This window comes from Pagrus pagrus (assembly GCF_965226575.1).
Source record: "Pagrus pagrus genome assembly, chromosome: 12".
Classification (NCBI taxonomy): domain Eukaryota; kingdom Metazoa; phylum Chordata; class Actinopteri; order Spariformes; family Sparidae; genus Pagrus; species Pagrus pagrus.
This window is the reverse complement of record NC_140196.1, coordinates 2,176,276-2,197,317: the sequence shown is the minus strand read 5'-3', so window position 1 is coordinate 2,197,317 and position 21,042 is coordinate 2,176,276. Positions and strand designations below refer to the sequence as shown.

At 42.2% G+C, this 21,042-nt stretch overlaps 2 protein-coding genes across 2 annotated transcripts in view; both read left to right on the top strand.

Annotated features, from left to right (window-relative positions):
- Positions 1-450: 450 nt before the first annotated feature.
- Positions 451-13,153, top strand: hhla1 (HHLA1 neighbor of OC90; the record flags this gene model as incomplete). Its single annotated transcript, XM_084370010.1, has 14 exons — positions 451-541; positions 878-934; positions 1,669-1,749; positions 2,242-2,325; positions 2,941-3,024; positions 3,099-3,182; positions 3,300-3,356; positions 3,452-3,532; positions 3,784-3,816; positions 3,916-4,005; positions 4,779-5,687; positions 9,247-9,403; positions 10,563-10,645; positions 12,647-13,153. 14 exons carry the CDS (start codon positions 451-453, stop codon positions 12,688-12,690), a joined length of 1,935 nt encoding a protein of 644 aa, XP_084226136.1. The 3' UTR covers positions 12,691-13,153.
- Positions 13,154-14,532: 1,379 nt separating this feature from the next.
- oc90 (otoconin 90) overlaps positions 14,533-21,042 on the top strand; it is a 30,942-nt gene continuing 24,432 nt past the window's right edge. Inside the window, exons 1-6 of the mRNA XM_084370032.1 lie at positions 14,533-14,660; positions 16,688-16,739; positions 17,419-17,481; positions 18,580-18,754; positions 19,471-19,577; positions 20,170-20,301. Of these exons, the coding sequence (XP_084226158.1) occupies positions 16,697-16,739; positions 17,419-17,481; positions 18,580-18,754; positions 19,471-19,577; positions 20,170-20,301 (520 nt within the window). The 5' untranslated portion in view covers positions 14,533-14,660; positions 16,688-16,696. The remainder of the gene's footprint in view (positions 14,661-16,687; positions 16,740-17,418; positions 17,482-18,579; positions 18,755-19,470; positions 19,578-20,169; positions 20,302-21,042) is intronic.

Below are 21,042 nucleotides of genomic sequence, written 5' to 3'. Positions count from 1 at the left end.
CTTGTGCTTTTTCATTTTTCATTTTATTCCATCGATTTTGTCATTTGTACCCTTGAATTAACACATTTTGTCCAATTAAGACATCAGCATCCAGTGAGTGTCCTGAATTTTATTTATATCCATATATTTTGACTTGTGGGGATGTAATGGCATTTCACAAGACAGAAGACAGGAAACATGGGAAATGATGTACTTTAACAGCACAAATGAATGTATGAAATTCTGCCGTCATTTTGTATTTTGTCCCCTTGTCTATGTCTTTTTTTTGGTAACACTTCATATTCACAGGTCCACACATGTCATGGTAGTCAGTGGAAATAAGCTACCAAGCAACATTTCTGCATTTTCTTTTGAATTACTGTCAACGGTTAAAAGATTTACTCCACTTTGGGGACGAGCAGCTGAAACCAGTCTGTGTGTCTGACTTCACAGCGCTGTCTCAGCCGGGTCATGGCTGGTTTACAGAGAGCAGCACAGCATCCACGCCTCTGTTTCATAATCTGTGTTTCTACAGTTTTACTCCTCGTCCTCTTCAGCCAAGGTCGGTCTGTACAAACACGTCTTATACAGTAGTTTCCTAAATTCATATTTTCTTACAGGTTGCATCAACATGTAAGGCAGTGTCATGCATCTGTGTGCTGGAGGTCTGTGGTCCTCGTGGTTTAGATAAAGTATAATAATTAAAATGATACATTTAAAACATTACGACAAAGTTCGTCACAAAATCATGAACATGGAAGACGAACTAATGCAGGAGTGCAAGTTTAGAAAAAATAGTCCTGTACACGAATGAAACAGCTGATTCAGAGCGAAGACAAAACATGAAAAATAATCTTTGTCTTGTTTAAATGCAGATTTCTATTTTATTTCCCGACAGCTTTAAGAGACAGACGGCAGGACGAGAGACACAAACGAGACATCCTGGAGTCCACAGGTGATCCTCGCTCCATCGCTCTGCCTGGTCACGATTGTTTTTGTGTTACACACACACACACACACACACACACACTCACACACACACACAGAAATGGGACGTAACTAAGTATATTAACTTATCTACAATTTTGAGGTTTTTGTACTTTACTCAAATATTTCCAATTTATTTTTTACATTTCAGAGACAAATATTGTACTTTTTGGTCGACTACATTTATCTGATGACTTTAGTTACTAGTCATCTTGCAGATTAAATTCTGCATCAGAGCCAAAGTAGCTTATTTTCAAAAAATATTTCAAATGTTGTCATCCTGGCTTGGATTTGCTTCGAAATACGAAGATGACAGATAATTATGTAATAACGGTGACAAATTTATTCTTTTTCAGGTTTTAAGAAGGAACGTTAGAGAAGAAAAGATGATTAAAAGATGTCTGGTTGTGTAGCTGCCTTCAGGGACTGTCTCCATCTTATCAGAGTTGAATGATATCTGAGTAATATTTAATAAAAAGCCTGTTTCAGCTTGATATATGAGACTCACCCCCACGCTGCCCTCATGTTATTCAGATAAGTCCCCCCCCAGGGACCGAGTCCTCTGGGTAACTGTTCATTTCCATTCATTTAAGTACATCCTGCAGTTAAACAGCCACTTTCTGCTGATGCTGCTAATTCCATAATAGAGATTAAAACCACAATAAGCTCCCATTGACTTTACTGTCTGCTTTTATTTCCCAGAAATCCCAGCAGAGCACATCGACCCAGCTGCCATCGACCTCACTCCCCTGGTCAATACTTTAATAAATACAAGCCAATCGGGTACGTTGTCATAATATCATTCATGTGCGGATCAATTCTGGGCTGTAAATCTTTCATGTGTGTCATAATTACACCACAGCTCCCAGTCTGAGGTCAGACAGCAGGCAGGACTGTTTAGTTTCATTAAACATCAGCATTAAAGGACCAGTCCGCTCAAAACACGCCAGCTGCTTTCTCACTGACCTCCAGTGGTGTCTGCACATGTAGACACTTCTGAACATACATGAACAAAGTAAGTCTCTGCATCATACAGAACGAGGTGTCACGAGGTTTTCTGACTATTGAAACTGTGACGTTGCATCACAGTATTTCCTCAAGGTGCTCGTCGTGCCATGACTGTCAGGAGCCTCAGCCACTCCTCAGGATAAGAAACCAAATCGATTGTTATAAAAGATTATTGTGAATTGGAATTGGTTTTGAAAGTCTACCTCCTGATACTGGACCTTCTACCTTTGATACTGTTCCTCCTGTGTCTCCGGTTGTCCCTTGCAGGCTCCCGTCAGCTCTTCTCCCTCCTCAGTGTGACGTCCTACAGCTCTCTGGCTCTCCATAAACTCACCCTGCTGGTCTACAACAGTAAATATTGCCTCCATTCACACCTCTTCCTCCTCAGAAGCTGAGAGAAAAGTGTTAACACTGTTCACAGGTCTGCCTCACTTTGTCCTGGATCTCAGTTTATTGTTACAGGAGCTGTTTCTATGATAAATATAACTTTGTCAGGAGTGACATCTAGTGGTCTGAATGTGTAACTGCATGTGATAAACATCACATTTCACTGTCACATTGTGTACAATCTGGATTATTATAGGACCATGTGTGGTGGCTGGGTGGATGTTGAGCTCACAAAGTGCAGGATCCAGACGCTGGTCTTTACTTGAGTCAGTGGGTCACGTGACCTCGATGCTATTGAAAAAAAAGCTCTCCCACCTGGGCCCACGGAGCCCACAAGTCTCACATGAATGTCGTGTTTGGTCGAGGGTTCACATGTGACCCTATAAATGACTCTGTAAAAACACATCCATACAGGGTTTTAAAGCCTGCAGCTCCGCTCCAGTTAGTCAGAACCGAAGAAGCCTGTTTGATGAGAGGTGAAACGTCCTCAAGAACCTGAAGCGAGTCCAGTTGCGTACGATACAGCGCTCAGAACCTCTGAACTGATGTGATCTCCTCCTGTATTATTATGTTTTGCAGTTTCCAGCATCAGAAGTATAGAAAGCAACAAGTTCAGGAGAAGATTCTGCTACTGCGTCACAAACGAGACCAACGATCTGACAGGTAGAGAATTCAAATATTTGATTGTGTTTTAAAGTTTTTACTTATTTTCTCTCTTACTTGATTTTCTTCTGCAGACTTCACGGCCATCCTGTTGGATGTGATGGGAAACTCAACAAGTTACCTTCATGAGCTCTTTAAATCTGCCTCCATATTATCAGGTGGGTGGATGTTAACTGAAGATCCGTCAAACATCTGTATGTTCCCTGTAGTTTACCAGCTGCTCTTCATGTTGTGATTGTTTACTTCCTCTGTGTTTTGTGTTTTGCGTGTCTCAGTAAGCCAGAGGAACAACTCGGACTGTATTTACATCTGTGTGATGGCAGGGAAGATGGGTAAGTGCAGCTCACTGGATCGGTTCTCGACTTCTCTTTAAAATAAACGATGCTCCTCAGAGTCATCGTGTGAGCGTGCTGTGTGTTTTGTCCAGGCAGAGAGGTGTCGGAGCTGTGGCAGGTCGACGCCATCACTCCGCTCTTCAACCAGACCATCGTCGAAGGACCACACAGAGGTTTGTTTACGACGCACACTGATTTTATCACTGATAATATGCAGCAAAACCACCAGATGGCAGCAACAGCTCGTGATTGAACCTGAACTACTTACTAAAGAATGAAGGGAGGACTTTAGGTGCAAAATTAGCAATGAATAGGCCTTCAGATCGGTGGTGCAGTCCTGTGTTTGAGATTTTAATCTTCAAAGTGTAAAACTTCTTCCAGTGTGTTCACTCCCTCCTCCTCCTTCCTCTTCTTCCTTTTAAAGTAGGCAACGTCTCTTCCATCAGACTGCCTATTGGTGAGTAACTCATCATCCTTATAAAGCTCGTTCAAGCATCTGTTGTCATCTTCAGGACGATTTAATTCTTGATTCTGATGATCTATTTTAAAACCTCAGAATGGCACCAAGTTCCCACGAATCTGAGTCACATCTCTCCATCTGGGATGAGCTCCATGTTAACCAGCAGAGTCCATTCGACCGCACATGGTGAGTCTCTGCAGGAGGCCGGCGTTCATGTTTGGTTCGTAAAATTTAAGCTTCAGCTCATTCTGTTATTTTCTGCTTCCTGCAGTGAATTGGCATCTAAAAGTATTTCAGTGGTTATAGAAGTTGAGACCAGTATAAAGCTCTGAGTTTATTTGTATTACAGACTATTAAATGTTAAAAACAGTCACCAGAATCTCTAAAAAGGTCCGGTATCATAGGACATGTTGTACTTGAACATGAAAAAGTTTAGAGCTTTTTCAAACAAAGACAGACTTTTGGGGAAAAACACAGAAACCATCATCTAAAGGCGAGCATGATGTTCGTTTTCAGGTTCATAGTTCTCTCCTCTGATTGGTCAGCTCGCACATGTGTTGAATCAATTCTGATGGTCGTTTACATGCACAACAACCGATATTAAACACTTAAATAAAGGTAATGCATGAGAAAGCATTATAGGTTTCCTTTAATAAAAGACAGACTGAAGAAAATGGAAACCCATAAAGGGTTAATGTACAACTGAGAGAATTTTGAAAAAGCTTTATTTGATCTGAAATTATGAGAAAATTATGGACCTGTGTAAAAAAATAAATACATAAATAAAAACACTACAAACAAATAAATAAAAGGGGAAAAAAATCTTTATTTTAGACTGAAAAATAAACTTACACTTATTGAATCATCAACGTAATGTTAATCAGTCAGTGTTGCTAAGTTGTCTTCCACCTGACTGCAGACAGTCGAGCAAACTGTGTTTTCTTTGTTTGATTCATTAGTTTCACCAACAACGATGGAAGAAACAGCTGCTACAGCAGCAAAGATCACCACGGCACAGCCGCTGGCAACGGCTCGACAACCTACAACCTCCGTGCTGCAAAGTCAAACTACAGCCAGCAGACAGGAGACAACAATAGGGACGACACAACCGGTGACGACACAAAGACCAACAACGCAAAGTCCAACGACGGCAAGACCAACAACACCAAGACCAACAACAGCAAGACCAACAACACCAAGACCAACAACGCCACTGGTGACAATGCAAAGACCGACAATGCCAAGACCAACCACGCCAAGACCAACCACGCCAAGACCGACAATGGCAAGACCGACAACAGCAAGACTGACAACGCAAAGACCAACAACGCAACTGGTCACAACGCAAAGGCTGACAACGCAAAGATCAACAACGCAACTGGTCACAACGCAAAGGCCGACAACGCAAAGACCAACAACGCAACTGGTCACAACGCAAAGGCCGACAACACAAAGACCAACAACACAACTGGTCACAACGCAAAGACCAACAACACAAAGACCAACAACACAACCGGTGACAACAGCTACAGAAACTCCAACAAAAATTTCACAGCCACTAACGTCAACACAACCAAACTCCACCCTGCAACTCACCACTTCAACAGCTGCAACTCCATCAACCACAAGTCCAACCCAGCTGACCACAGTGTCAACCAGACCCACAACCTCCTCAGCAGTTATCAGTCTTACCTGGCCTACCACAGCTACACACCAGCCAAGGACAACAACCCAGCATGCGACTTCCATGGTTCATCCGACAAGTCTTTCACCTGTCCGTCCCACAGCAGGACCTACGCTGGCCAGAAGGACTACACGGCCTCTTGACAGGAAAACTACAACTCTGAGCAAGCCGACAGAAAAACCAGGTAAAGATTTCTCAGTTCACCCACGATTCAGATTATTGTTATACAGTAGTTGGTGAAATATACGTCCTGTGCTGTGGTGGTTTATATGAAGACTCAACAAATTAAAGGGAAACATCACCCAAGACACTGAAAAGCATATTTTACAAACCAATGGTGGGATTGATACTTCTCCTCAAGGCAACTGCACTCCTTGATGGCAGTGGCCTCCCTGTCCTCCAAATTCCCAGATCTCAATCCGATCAAGCATCAGTGGGACATCCATAGATCGGACTTGGTCCTGACCCATTGATGCCTGGACACAGGACCTCTCAGACTGTGGTGTCTGGCACCAGGGCGTTGGCGGTGAATCCTTTGATTCCTGTTGGTTGCGAGGTCATGGATCGGACTTGGTCCAGCACATCCCAGGGATGCCTAATCAGATTGAGATCTGGGGAGTTTGGAGGCCACGTAGACGCCCTAAGCTTTTCTCACGATCCTCAGGATTTTTCGTGTAGATTTGTGAGCTCCTGGGTCTGAAAAGTGAAGCCCATGAAGTGCCTTAAACCTGCATTCTTTGTAGTGGCCAGCAGGGGACGACTCCACTGGTTTCAAAAAGACAGATTGTATGTAAGCTTATGAGAAAATGTCCTTACTTCTGACATGATTTATTACCCCAGGCCTCAAACGCTAGTTTCAAGTCATCTATTATGAGTCATCTATTCTGGTATAAAGCAAGGTATGATGTAGGGCGCGGCTGACTTGTGCTTGCCAGGTCTCTCCAAAAAATGAAAGTAGTGATAAATAAACCAGGTCGAAGGATTCAAGACAAATAACAGGCTGTTTTTGTGAGCAGCCTGTTGGCGGCAAACATAAACGTGTTCTGCTCCGCTGATCAGCAGCAGTTTGACTTCGACTGCTGACCTGCCCTCAGAATACAACTGTAATCACATCAGATCCCTTCACTGTCATTTCTGGACACACCGACCGCCACTGATTCAATTTAGCCCGGGGTAAGGTGTGTGTGTGTGTGTGTGTGTGTGTGTGTGTGTGTGTGTGTGTGTGTGTGTGTGTGTGTGTGTGTGTGTGTGTGTGTGTGTGTGTGTGTGTGTGTGTGTGTGTGTGTGAGCATGGGAACAAGAAAAAGAGAGAGAGCACCATGCAGGAGGCTAAGATAGTAACTATGGTAACGCAGGCACAGTCCCCATTATGTGAAGCTTTGATGGTTTTTAGGCTGCAAAGGTTAAAAAGCAAATTAAGGCCAAATATTCAGCGTTTATCAGGCGGCTACACGACCAGTGAGCCTGTCAGGAGGGAGGAGAGACTTACTGCAAACAAAATGAAGGAAAATTATTTATTAAATAATGTTATATATTTGAAATAACATCACAATGGATAAGAAAATATCAATAGAATATTTTATTTAATGATAAATTAAAAAGTGACCTCAGTCGATTTCACTGGTGAATTTTTATTAATGCAGGTACCTGCAAAAAAACATGAGCGCAGAACATCTGAATAACATAAATATAAGAACACATGGATTTCAGGCAAGATATCTGATAAATTTGTAATAAATGAAGGTTTTTTTGCATTTTACATGCTTAAAATCATATTTCACATCTAAAGACATTGGGTTTTCCTGTGGTATTAATGAAAAGAGAATTAAGGGATATTATCCGGACTTCCATCGTCAGTGCAGTGGAAAATATGCATGTGTGAAGCATGTCATCCCCCCGATATCCAAGACATTTGATCAGTTTACTTAACACAATAAATCCATGGGTTGCATGCTAAAGTGAGAGCACGTACAGGATTTCCAACAAGATAATAACAAACCAAGTCATATACGAAACCTGCAACATGAACAATGAAACATTTCCCATTTTAAAAACATTTCCAGTTCTTTATCAGTCAATGAATACAATACACTGTATTAACTTCAATTTAGATATATGTCATATTTTAATTCTCAGCAGGACCACTAGATGGCACTAACGGCTCACTGCAGAAACAGCAGCTGCTCCCGCACTGAGATCTGCCTAGCAACAAACAGAAGCAGAAGGCCGGAGCATCCTGTGCAATTTGTCACCGAGTCATTAGTGTGCAGGAAAATGAGCATTTGTTGGCCAGCTGCACATCTCTGCATCAGTCTGTGCATGGTGATATATGTGTGTGTGGTGAGAAGCTTTTTTTGGTCATTGTGCCATAAATGAGTGATCAGTGTCAGGTCTGTGCACGCTGCACATCAGTTCATGTCCAGGTTTTGCTTATTTTTGTGTTCACATGGAGAAAACTGGTGGTGATTTTGGCGTCTAGTGATGAAGCTTTTCCCAAAGATGGTAACAGCTATTGATGGATTGTCATGAAATTCTCTTCAGACATTCATGGTCCCCAGAAGACGTACCTTAAGGACTACGTTGTTCGCATAACTTTTATCTAGTGCTGTCATCAGGTCGAAAACTACAGCCTTAGTTGTAGATCATTATTTAAATGATCTTTGGTCCAAAGTCCAATGACACAATTGCATTTAACATGGTATTTAAGGTAAACGGCGCAAGACCCTATAGGCTATATTCAGACACTAAGTTGGTCAGAGGTTTAACATTTTGGGCTTTACATAAAATAAACCAATCAGAGCGTCATCTCCTGTTCCTGTCCTGGAGCACTGCTGCTGAATGAATCCAGAGCTCCATCAGAGCCATCTAAGAAAATATTGATTTCTGACACTTGAGATTCAATTCTGTTCAGTTTATAACTGCAGCTTCTAGCTTTTGCTGCTTAAATGTGCCAAGTGATTGAAAGCAGCTTCTCTGATCATTAAAGCAGACTGTGAGCACGCAATGCACTGAAACAGTAAACTTTGGTTGTGGGTCGACCTTTTCTACCTGTACCTCCCTCTATTGAAGTGCTGATGCATGTCAACGCTCCACATTCTCTCTCCTGATCGACACATGATGGAGGCACGTGTGAAACACAAACTCCACCAATGAATTGTGGATATGGACAGAAATAAATCAAGGAGGAGTCGAGCTGATGAACTTCTTTAATTTCCAAATTAAGCATAAATCTTTTTTATTTAAGTTTGACGTAAGGATGTTCCTGCTCTGGATATCGCTGTGATGCCGACTGCAAAATGAGCAAAGACCTGCCGAATGTGGAGAAGAATCTAATTAAAATTCACATTTGAATATGTATTTCTATGGTAATTAGGAGCCTGTGTACCTGCAACGCATTATGATTAGAATGCACCAGCACCAGCGACGGCTGTAGCAGGAGCCAAAGCACTGAAACGACATTATGCTGAATGAATACAATGAGGGAATTTGAAGAGTGTGAGGATGATTTATTGTGTACATAAAATCTCCAAATCACCACTGTGGGCTTTAAAAGGTTAATTATGATGTCTTTGTTTTATATTTTACATTCAAATGTTCCTGTGTGGTCACCTTATCTTTTTATCTTTGTACTTAACTGAATTAATTTGGTTTTGTTTGGCAGTAGAGACAAACAGTTTCGGAGGAGCAGAGCTGTTCAGAGCTAGTTTGTGACTGACGTGACCTCTCACTCTGTCTGTTGAGAGGTTGTCCTTGGAGAAGGCCGGAGCTGACGGACGTCTCGGTCTCGAGCAGCACGACGACCGTCAGCGCTCACAAGCTGCAGCCGTGCGTCCTCGAGCTCTGCAAGTTCTTCTCTCAGTGCCTCTGCAGACCCTTCAGCCACAAGTCGCGCATGAAAAGGTTCTTCACATGATTTTCTACCCTAAGATGACACTGCTGCAGACTGGGGGTTTTAATTAGACTGATGCTGTGAAGCCATAAAAGTGGAAGCATTGAGTGAGAAAGAGTAAAAACTGTAATGAGTGCAGAAGCGTTTTCTCATTGAGAGATCCACCTATCTGGACTGTTTCGTGTTATTCCAAGTCGTTGTCTCAGCCACGAAAACATCCAGTATATGTACATGTGCAGTCATAATTCTAATTAAACCCCAATAAATGTAACGAAGCAAAGAAAAAAAAATACCCTAAAGTATTTTGCTGCACTTCAAACCGAGTGTTATAAGAACTCTGTTGTTTTAATATATTATGGTCGTTTTCTTTATAACAATCACTAGTTTGCTGATGACTCGTTATCTTGCTAACGCTAACCTTGTTTTTGCAGATTTGTGACAGTCGCACATTTTTTCGTATTTTATTGTTACAAAAATTGCTTGAGGTCTTTGAAGGTTTGCCACCCTTAATGTTGAACTATAACAGAATTCAAAGTTAAATTAACATGTAATTAAAAATAGTTTAAGTCAACTCTTTTAGGCAAACTATGTATCAAGGCTCTCACTGAGCTCAGATGGTATCAAATGTCTCACTTGGAGGAAATGTAAAGATGTTTTTCTACAAAATCATAAACTTTCTGGTTCAGATACTTGATGACAGCTTGTCGTTGCATCTCAGTGCCAAAGAAGAGCCGAGGTCGTCGGGTTTCTCAGTAAAAGATGTCACAAAGAGCAAACGATAAATATTCACACACTCATTACTCAGCTGAATGCAGTCTGCTGATTTAAATGTTAATCTGCTCTGAATTTAGCTCAGAAAGCACCGAGTATTTTCACTCGTCAAAAACATAGATGTCAATATAACTACAACAACTTTAACTCACATGTTGGTGTTTATTTGTAAGGCAAAAAAATGGACTGGAACAAAGTTTAAAAGCCTTTTGTTGAGCCAACAGTCCAACGTTTAAAGGAAAACACAGGTAAAGTCCACCTGCAGCAGGTGTACAACTGTGATTGGATATTAGACCGGATAGCCTCAAACGCCTTCCTGCAAAATGTATCAGTCTTAATTATTTACATGTCCAGCAGATCAACAGCTCAGCAGTTCACAGTCGTGCTCTTGTCTTGCAGATACTGTGACGACAGCCACGTCTGGTACGAAAAACACACGTTCGAGGTGTGTCGGCGCGTCAGGAGAGTCTCCTTCTCCAGAAGTAAGTGGACCGCAGAGGAAGCTGCGATCGATTCTGTAGCAGCCGGAGGTGACGAACGCAGCGGCTCTGAGAGTTCTGTCACAGCAGATCGTCATCAGCTGCCGGACTCCGCTCACACTGGAGTCTCTGCATTTTGTTTTGAAGTGAAGCTTTATTGAGACTTCACAGATCAATGAGCCTCACATATTTTATCTACACATTGTTCAGGTCTCAGTTATTAGATCATCCTTAGATTTAAGTTATATATAACACAGTTCAGTAAAATGATGGTGTCATTGGATTTAAACCAAAAACGAGTCACTTCTTCCTGACTTTTCAAACCTTTCATTGAAATCTACTCAGTGATTTTATCCTGCACACAAGAGACAAAGGGGACAGAAAACATAACCTCCTCAGATCAGGTACTTACACAGCAGCTGACACGTGCATCAAATAGTGTTCAATACAGGACATTTCATTGTCCAGTGCTTTAGAAATATCAAAAATAACTTTTTAAGTGGCAGTCATGTTGCTGCTTCTGGAGCGCAGTCGACTACAAACAGAGTGGCGAGTGTGGGAATCAGAAATAATGGGGGAGCACTCTTCATCCTTCACCTGTACTGATGAGGACGTGTCAGCCATGTTGCTTCGGGTCGCTACCAGAGCTCATTAGAGCAGCAGCTCTGCAGGAGCCGCCGAGCCGCCACAATGAATCCTCCGAGCTAATGGGCTCAGGAGGTCGCGGAGAGAGCCGCCTCTCTCACAGCTTCTGACATCGCCGATCATCCAGCGCTGATCCCTCATCTCAGCCCTCCCTCTCTGGCTCTAATTGGCCCTCGGTGTGTATTTTTACACTCAGTTTTAGGGATTGATTGGAAAAATTGACATAAAATAAAGGTGAGTGAAAGAGTATAAAAAACACTTGAAAGCAGTCAGAGATCAAATAGGTTAATAAATGTTGCACAGCTGGCAAAGCTTTTAATTTTACAACAGAAACGCTTCCTGTTGCAGAGCTTCATCTGCATCTGCTGAATATATACACAGAAACCTCGAGAACACTAAAGGATTGGTTGTTTAAAATGTCAAGGAACAAGTTTCAGCTGATAAATATTTTCTTAAACAACTATATTTTGAATAATCACATGTATATGAAATGTTAAATATAGTGAAAAAGGCCCCTCTCAACTTTCTAGAGCCCAAGTTGACGTCTTTTAGATGTCATAATTTGTCCAAACGTAAAGAGTGGTTTATTATTTTCTAACCACTTGGTTGGTGTTATGTGTTATCTACACGATATTCATGTCGATCACGATGGTCACCACGTCTTTAAGCAGTCGCAGCGGCATACATTCTTGCTGTGTCTTGGTCAGGAGACTGGCAACACTACGAAAAATATATTATTTTTATCATTATATGACAGAGATCTTAAAATATAACAGTAGACTACAGCAAAACAACGGCCAGATGCTGCTGTGCCACACCTCGTATTTAATCGACATCTGCTTAAAACGATGCTCTGAAGCCCGGACGTCTCATTTTGAATGGAGGTGGTACAAACTGAGAAATAAGAGGAAGGGATTGTCTCGTCAATATGTCCACAGACCAAAGGAACAAAGGCTGTGTGTGTTTAAAGCCTCCTAACGTGTTTATAGTCAGTTTAACAACAATGTTGAGTTGGTTTCACAAGTCTGTGAGCTGCTAACAGAGCCCAACGCTTCTTTAATGTTATTATGAGTACCTTCGGACCTGTAACTACCAATGTACATTTAATATACCACCTATATACAGTTAGTTTAATAAGCCACCTTTAATATATGCACCTCGAGAATAAAAGTGATTCTGCAGGAAAATCAAAGAAACATAATTATGGATAAAATGACTTGAAATCCTGGATTACATCTGAACTCATCAGTAAATATGTTTAAATATTCAAGTAAGATGACCTCATGAAAAGCTGACAGAAGAATCTGCCTCCAGGGTCAGTCACCTGGTTTAACCCTCCTCCTCCTCCTCCCTCCACAGATCTGAAACAGAGATGCCTGACGAAGATGTGCAATAAACTGTGACCAGAGTGGAAGCAGAGAGAAACAAAGAGCTGTTCATCGTCACAGGACGTGACTGGAGCTACAAACTACAGCTGAGTACACTGCAGCAACATGTGTGGAAACAGAATCCGCTGGTTTCCAGGTTGGGACAGGTTTGGAAACTGAAAATTATGGGACATTGCTGCAGTTTTATATCTCACTATAAAGTAGAATCACCTGCACAGTGGTTTAAAGTAGTTATATAGGGCCAAGAAGACTCACTGTGTCCATACAGAAAGTCCAAATCAGAAGTTGGGAGCAAATCTGGAATTTTTAAACTCAAGCTTCGTATAAATGTTTATTCGTTGACTGATGATGTTCGACTATTTATGAAAATATATTTAATACTAAACTTTTAAGATGTCAAAGCAAACTGTAGAAATCATCGTCTTCTCCTGTCTGGAAACCGATATTATCCATTCAATAAAAAACGTGGTTCATTTTGTCGGCAGCCTCTGATGCTCCTGGTGTCCAGCACGGTGTAGCGTGTTTCTGCCTGTAACTTAACGGCGTCCACACAAGCTTTTTGCATGTAATTTCATTGTGAATGTCGTTATAAAAAAATCTGGGGACTTAATATAAAGAGTGAGAGTCTGTGTTTGGAGGTGGAAGGGCTGAATGGACGAGTCAAACACAGAACCTATGTGCACTTTAACAACCCTGTCGCCAATAAATGTTAGCGAAGTAGGTTTCTGCAGAACCACAGATAAGTTCAAACTGAACGTGTCTTTACGTTGCAACTTTGGTTGTTTAGGTTGAATTTCCTATTTCTCTCTTGTCACAACACTGTGCTTATGTTCTGGATAGGTTTAGGCCCAAAACCACTCAGTCATGATTTGGATCAAAACGTCTATTTTGGTCGCCACGCTCACAGATGGACATAGAGCGACTTCCCGCAAACCGTTTGGTACAAATGTCAACCTTGGACGTATCTGTGGTTTGCAGAAACATTAACTGCTGACATTATATCCGAGTGCTAACACTTTTAGCTTCACAGCTACAAAGAAGATTTCAGCCTTAAAAAAAATTGTGTCTTTTTAAATCAATTTGGGATCTCAGGGTTTCCGGAGACCTGGATTACACCGGTTGAACTGTATGGAGCCATTTCATTGCTGTTGTTTTGTTACGCCTTACAACAGGAAACCATGCGATGCTGTTTTGCTGTAAAGCTTCAGAAATTGGCATCAGTTCTCTGCAGCAAGACCAAAAACTGCACCTTTAATTTGACTGTGTTCTCAGAAAATGGGAACCAGTGACGTCTCACTAGACTGAAAATGTGCTGACAATATCAGAAAGAACAAAAATCACCTCTGACAAGCAAACAGTAAAAACAGATTACGATTCGTGACTGCCGAACTTCTGCACTGTGAGTATTTCTGTAATTGTATCCACTTCCTGTCTGTAACATGACATTAGACATAAACATCTGTAGCGTCCTCCCCCTCAGATGCACCTGCCCCGTACAATACCCCACTATCAGCCCCCCTGTCATTAGACCCTCAGCTCCTCTTCTTCACTGCTGGTTGTCATTGATCTGAACTCCTGAGAGGATCAGATAAGACCAGGTCGACCCCGGGGTCACTGATCCAGCCCCCCGCGGCACAAAGACCACTCTGTGGGTCCCCCTGTCAGAACCCCACCTCTGTTAAAGCCCCAAATACCTGCACAGGAACTAAAGCTTGATAAGCTCCTGCTCAGGTGTCACCTGATAGCCAATAAGACCTGAACTGAAGGGGGATAAAGGTGCCCCGCTCCTGATAAACACAGTTAGTGGAGCTGAGAGTTTATTCTGTTGGGAAAGAGGACGACAAGAGCACTAAAGAGGCCTCTGCTCTCTCTACTGGCTGCTAATGTCCATCAGAGCCGTGTGATTCATTACAATGACACAGGGCTCGACACTGGCCTTTACTCAATGAAGAAACTACTTCTGCAGCCACAACGCCACAAATAAGGTGAGACTTTCTTCACTTGCTATTACTTTGTTTGCCATTTTGAAGCTGTGTTTGGTTTCTTGCTAATTAATTCTCACAGATCTTAGTTTGTGGTGTTATTGATCCATAATTCTGTATTTTATGTGTGTTTTTGTATAAAAAAGGCTCTGATAAACCAGCTGTCACTACATGCACAGCAGCAAACAGCAGACAGACTCAGTGGGAAACATAAGGGAGCATTTTAACAGCTAATGAACCGGTTATGAACCGGGGGGGGAGTTGGTGGAGACCAAAAACAGACTAAAAGGGGCACTACTTGGTTTTGGAGAAGAAATTCAAACATATTTACAATATTAATGAGGTAATGATTCAAACAAGCTGTTCTCAGAGGAAAATAAGGTCCCAGAACACTGTTTGAAGCTAGAAAAGGTGGCAGGGTCCACCACATATAAACAGTATAAATTGTGTTGTCATTTAAGGTCAGTTTGTTTATTCAGTCATGAAAACAAAGAGTTTGTTTAGACTGAGAAATAAATCAGCCAATGAAGATCTTTCTCTGCTCATTAACATTTACTCCCCAAAACTACAGACTGCTCCTTTAACCTGTATTTTATGTGAAACCACATTGTAGGACCTTTGGATTGGACTTCCCTCCGGCTGCATCTTAAACAAACAAAGAAAAAATAATATAGATACAAGACAGCGTTAGACAATGGGTAAACACAAACTAAAAGAAACAGAGAAATCACCTGTTAACTCACCTGTCACTGTCAGGTGACCCAGACAGATGATCGAGTCAGTTCATCAGAGGACATGTTCCTGAGTGCGACCCTCTCACGTTGATCATTAACTTCACAGATGAACCCATAAAATCATGATGTTCCATCAGCAGTTTCATAGCAGCTTGTCAGAGACATCCTGCTGTGACGGATCAGTAATCCTGTATTTTTGTGTTCAGGAACACTGAGATTATCATTGAAACAAGATGTCAGATTAACATCTGAGTGTGTGGTCATTAAAGGCCACACAGTGACAAACACATAAGAAAGAGAAGATGATGAAATGCATGAAGCTCATCTCTGTGCCTCTCTACATGCTCGGACTGTTGATATCCTCTCGCTCAAAGGTTCCCTCCGTGAGGTCACTCCTGCTCTTTCGATGTAAACCTCCATATGTCGCATGAATGAGTCTTTTGTTGTCTCATGTATCCATTAACATGCAGAGCTGACCACCGCGGCTGTGAGCTGACATTAAAGATTGAGTAAAGCTTGAATAAAACTGCATTAATGAGACCGCTGACCTCCTCCGCACTGCATTCACACCAGAAGCACTGATAACTTCCCCGCTCTCAGTGAAATGCGCTCCGGGCCTGAATAACATTAACGACACACTTCAAGCTGCAGGTGGGCCGAGCTGTTTCGAAGCCATTAAAGAGCCGAACCGGCGAGCAGAGAAGGTCGTCCGTCTCGTTTGGCGCGTGGGTAATCAGGGCTGTAATGATGGGGGTAATTTATGGAGCTGGGTACGAGACGTCGGGGTAAACTCAGGTCTCTCGTACACATGGAGGAAAAAAGTGACATGTCTGCTGCCCTCTGATGAGCATGATGGTTTATTTGATTGAGTGTGATGTCCTCACTTCACCCAGGGGGCTTTGAGGCAAGACACAAAGTTTGAGCTGCTCTTTTTCACTAAGGACGGCGTGGAGGTGACTTCGGGTCACTGCGATGGAGTCGAGCTCGGTGCAGCCTCCTGTGGTTTCTCTGTGTGTGTGAGATAAGAGAGCTGTTCCTGTGTTTGAGAGTCCGGATATCAATGCATTCTGAAGCTCGTACCGTCACTGATCCGTGCTGATGTGCAGTCTGTAGGAAAACATTTCCTGGCGCTGAATTTGTGGAAACATCAGAGAACTGATGAGAAAGTTGCAGATGAAACTGATGATATGAGGAGCTGTATTGTCTGTTGTATATGAAGTTTCCTCTGATATGACTGGAGTTCTTGTGAAAGTGAAAGTTCCCCTTTAAACTGAACCCGTCTCCCTCTGACTGCAGGTCCGAGTCATGTTTCTGATATGGATTTTCATGCTATCTTCTCTTCCAAACGGTGAGTTCTCTGCAAACGTTTCCCATGAATACGTACCAGTCTCTAGTTAAAGTGGACCAAAATCTATTGTTAAAAATAGTTATTCATATTTACGACTTCTGATTTGATTGAAACATAAAATAAATCTTTATTAATCAGGTATTAATTAGTGGATTATACCAGCCACAGAGTTTATATCACAATCTGGCAGCGGACAACTTAGTGTTAAAGATCTGTAACTGATCTATGAAGCATTAGCAAATCATTAACTTTATATTCTCTGTGTTTTTTACTGCTCACTACTAAAGGAGGTTAGATAATATAAAAACATGGCAACCCAGTCACCAGAGATAAACAAAAAGAAAAGCCTGCTGGCCTTCATCAGAGAGTGGAGGCTTCTCTGACGGCTTCATAAGGTCCTGTGTACATCTTATCTCGACAGTATGACGATGACTAAAAACTGGGTTTTATAATAATACTGTGGTTTAATAACACAAAAAACAAAATACTGCGCAGGTGCATCCTTTGAAAGATGAACCTCACTAGATGTTTCAGTCGACGGAGGCTGACAGTCTTTCTCTGACGGTTGCATGTGTTCTGTGTAACAACACTAATGTGGCGTGCTGTAATATGACGGTTTACTGATGTGTTAAATGTTAATCCAATCACTATTATAATAATAACTCATGTTCGTCTGCAGCACGTTCTGCCAGCTCCATCTTCTGCCCCGACCCGGAGGACCAGAACGCAGATCACATGGCTGGTGAGGAGGAAAACTGTTTGTACTAAAACTGTGACCGTCATAGCCCGAAGACTGATCAATGAATCAGCTAATTACATTTGCTGAGTGATGCAGCGTTTTGTACGACGGCGTGAAGCTTCACTGAAGCCTGGAGGGAAAACAGTTTTGTTCAACAGAGTGCTGACGGGGATTGAGTGTCTTATATAACTGTCATATACCAGATATCAGTTCATAACTATTCACAAGCTGCCATCTGAAGGATCTGTGTGATACAAATGTACAATTTTAATATACATGTGTAAGAAATGTCTTTATGACCGAAGAGAAGTCGACCTCGAACTACAGTCGAGGCCCATTTTAAGCACAAAATATGTTCAGTTGTTCAGTTGTTGCTTGACTTTAGTTTGTGTTGTCCTGCAGATTTTAGGTTCTGGGTCAAGATGCTTTTCTAGCAGCAGCCGGTCTGATGGAGAACAAGACCTTAATGTTATTAGCAAACATTACTTAGTGCAAACTATTTAATAAAAAAAGTGATGGGGAGTGATTTGTGTAGGTGACACCTGAGTGAATCTGAGAGACGAATGAGATCTTTTAGGCTTTTTGAAGAAAACACTCAGCATCCAGAAGAAAAATCGATTTGATTGGGAGCTCAGTCAGAGTGTGTTTGACGGGTGATTGTGTCAGCAGGCTGGAAACCTGCAGTGACTCGTTCAGGTTGGACGGTAATTGTTCAGATCGACACCTTCGTTTCTGAACGACCGTCCAGCTGCGTCAGGACGGTCCGACTTTCTGAGCCATTTCCGGAGGTTGTTGACATCAAGGTCGACTGATTCACAAGCTGTGAAGTTCTGGGACACTTATCGTCCTGATCAGCGCTGCGGGTACATCTGGCCTGTGGAGAGCTGCGGCCTAAATAATTTTCCGCCCTGCATGCTCCTCTGGACTCAGGTTATTGGCTCCTGCCTACAGGATTATCTGTGATTAAATCACTCGTCTCTCTACCTGCAAGATGGAGGAAATCGAGTTGGAGGAAGAATGAAATTGAGGAGGTTTGTTCTGCTTCCAGCCTGTGTGTGTTTGTCTTTCAGTTTCCATCTTGTTTACCTTCCCTTCGCACAGATTGTCTCGGCCTGCGCTTCACCTGGCTCCACTCGGTCCTCGATAATTTCCCCTCGCTGCTGAATTTCGCTCTGAAGCTCCGCTGTGCGACGGGGCTTTGTCCACGCGACCTGGAAGATTACGGGTGCTCCTGCAGATACGTGGCCGTCGGAAACCCCGTGGATCCTCTGGACGTGTGAGTAAAGACTCAGATCTCAGCAGGAAGTGGCTGCAGCAGCTGCTGAATTTAAAATACAGCATGGTGGCTTAATTGAATTCAGAGGCTGGAGGCAGGTCTGAGTAAAGTGGACGGGGGGAAGTCTTGAAGCTCATGTGGGCAAAATGATTTTCACGACCAGCTGGAGAGTAAATGGTTTAGATTATTTATGAACAGATTTCACCTGCTGTCCTTATAAATCAGAATCTGGGAATCAAACATACAGTAGTTAGTAGATGTCGTCACCAGATAGATTACAGGTTTGAGTTGAACAATAATCATATTTCTGCAACATGACAATGAAGTTAATTGTTCAGTCCTGCCTTTGATATTGTCCTTTTCTTTTGAATCCTGAATTATTTTAGAGGAAACAGACTAGAGAAGGAAAACCAATGTCTGGACCTGACTTCATTCATGATGAGGAGAGGTCCGCCTCTCCGCCCTGACATTTGATTGTCCGCTCGATATTTGCCTCATGACATGATTAACCTTCAGAGAGTCAAGTTTAAAAAGTCTTGAACTGGATGAACTGGAGTATCTACAGAACAAAACCCAAGTTCTGTGTTTATCAGACATTTATTATCGTCTATGACCAGACAGTAACGATGAATGATTTGATGTGGCTTTGATACACGTGAAAACTCCTTATTGAAATATCCGAATGTCTCAGACGTCTCATTTCTTCTTTGCTGCAGCTGCTGTGAGACTCACAGGTTGTGTTACCAGAGCGCTGCCCCCTGCAGGCTGGAGCTGCCTCTGCTCCCAAACAACTTCACCTGTTCAGAAGCAAACAGCAGCTGTGGTGAGATTCTCACGTTCAAGGAAGAGTTTGACATTTTGGGAGAGAAGATTATTTGCTTTCTAGCTGAGGAATAAAGGAGAAAAATCGTGAACACACTCAGGATGCCGTTAATACTTCAGGAAGTCACCGCGGCCTGCACAGAAATAGTCCAGACGACCCACTCGCATAAATAAATGTTGTCATTTAATGTTTCTGAAACCACAGATATGCTGAAACTTTATCTCCAGTCTTCAGTTTCATGTCGTGACAACGCTGTGCTTATTGTCTGGTTATTAAATCACAAAAACTGCTTGGTTAGGTTTTGGAAAAGATCATGTTTTGGCTTAAAATAGCCAGACTAGCTGTTTCTTCTTGGTCCAGTGTTTGTATTAAGCTAAGCTAACAGCTGCTGGCTATAGCTTCATATTTACAGACATGAGCGGACTCTTCTCTTCCGACTGTTGTCCAGAGAGAAAGAAGAAAAAGTGTTTTTCCCAAAATGTGAAACAATTGCTTAAAGTAAAGATTTGCTGTATGTGTAGATCAAAACTGTGTCCTGTTGCTGTTAAACCAGAAGAAATGGACTTTATGTGATCTTTTTTTTGTCTCGGAGACGGTGCTGATTGGTGTCAGCAGAGGTTCTGTGAATGTGACCGGGCCGCCATCGACTGCATGACTCAGAGCTCGTACAACTTGACCCTGAGAGGCCTCGCACACTCAATCTGCTCTGCTACAAATCAAACAGGTAACCTCATCAGAGGAGAAACAGCCGGCAGCCTGTTGATCTGCAGAGTGCAGAGCGACACACTGTTCCTTCAGCCCAACAACTGACCTCGGGTCAGTCTGTGTACATTTAACAGGAAGTTAATGTACCTGCAGAAAGTGGTGGATGTGTGTAGCAACAAAATCAAATACTTTTCTGAACTAGTGGAAGAAATCAAAATTAAACATATGTCCTATATAAATCTTTGCTTTCAGAATATATTTCTTGAACATTGAACACACTGTATGTCATTTCCACCGCTGTCTCTGACGCTCTCCTGGAGTTTATAGCGACAGGCGACCAGATGAAACGCTCCGTTACCTCGAGGAAACGTGTGGATTTCTCTGGTTTGAACATTGTAGGAAATATTTGGGATAATGTAAAAAACACGACTCTCCATCTCTATAAAATATATAACAACCGTCTAGTCGTTTTTCCAACAATGTTGCATGTTTTGTCTTTAAACACGACAGCAATGCAGCAAAAACAGCAGGAATACTTCACACAATGTAAATGAAAGAACACACTTCAGAGAGGAGTTCAGCACTGATTTTTATTATCGTCACGTTTGTTCCTTGATTTTGTTCGGGGAAGGCTCCTGTTTCAAAATCAGACGTTACCCCGCTCTCTGGAGTGTGATATAATGATCCTTCCTTCTTTTAAGTCCCACTGAAATAAAAATCTCTTCTACAACAGAGAGCTGGCAGGTAGCAGCCGTGCAAA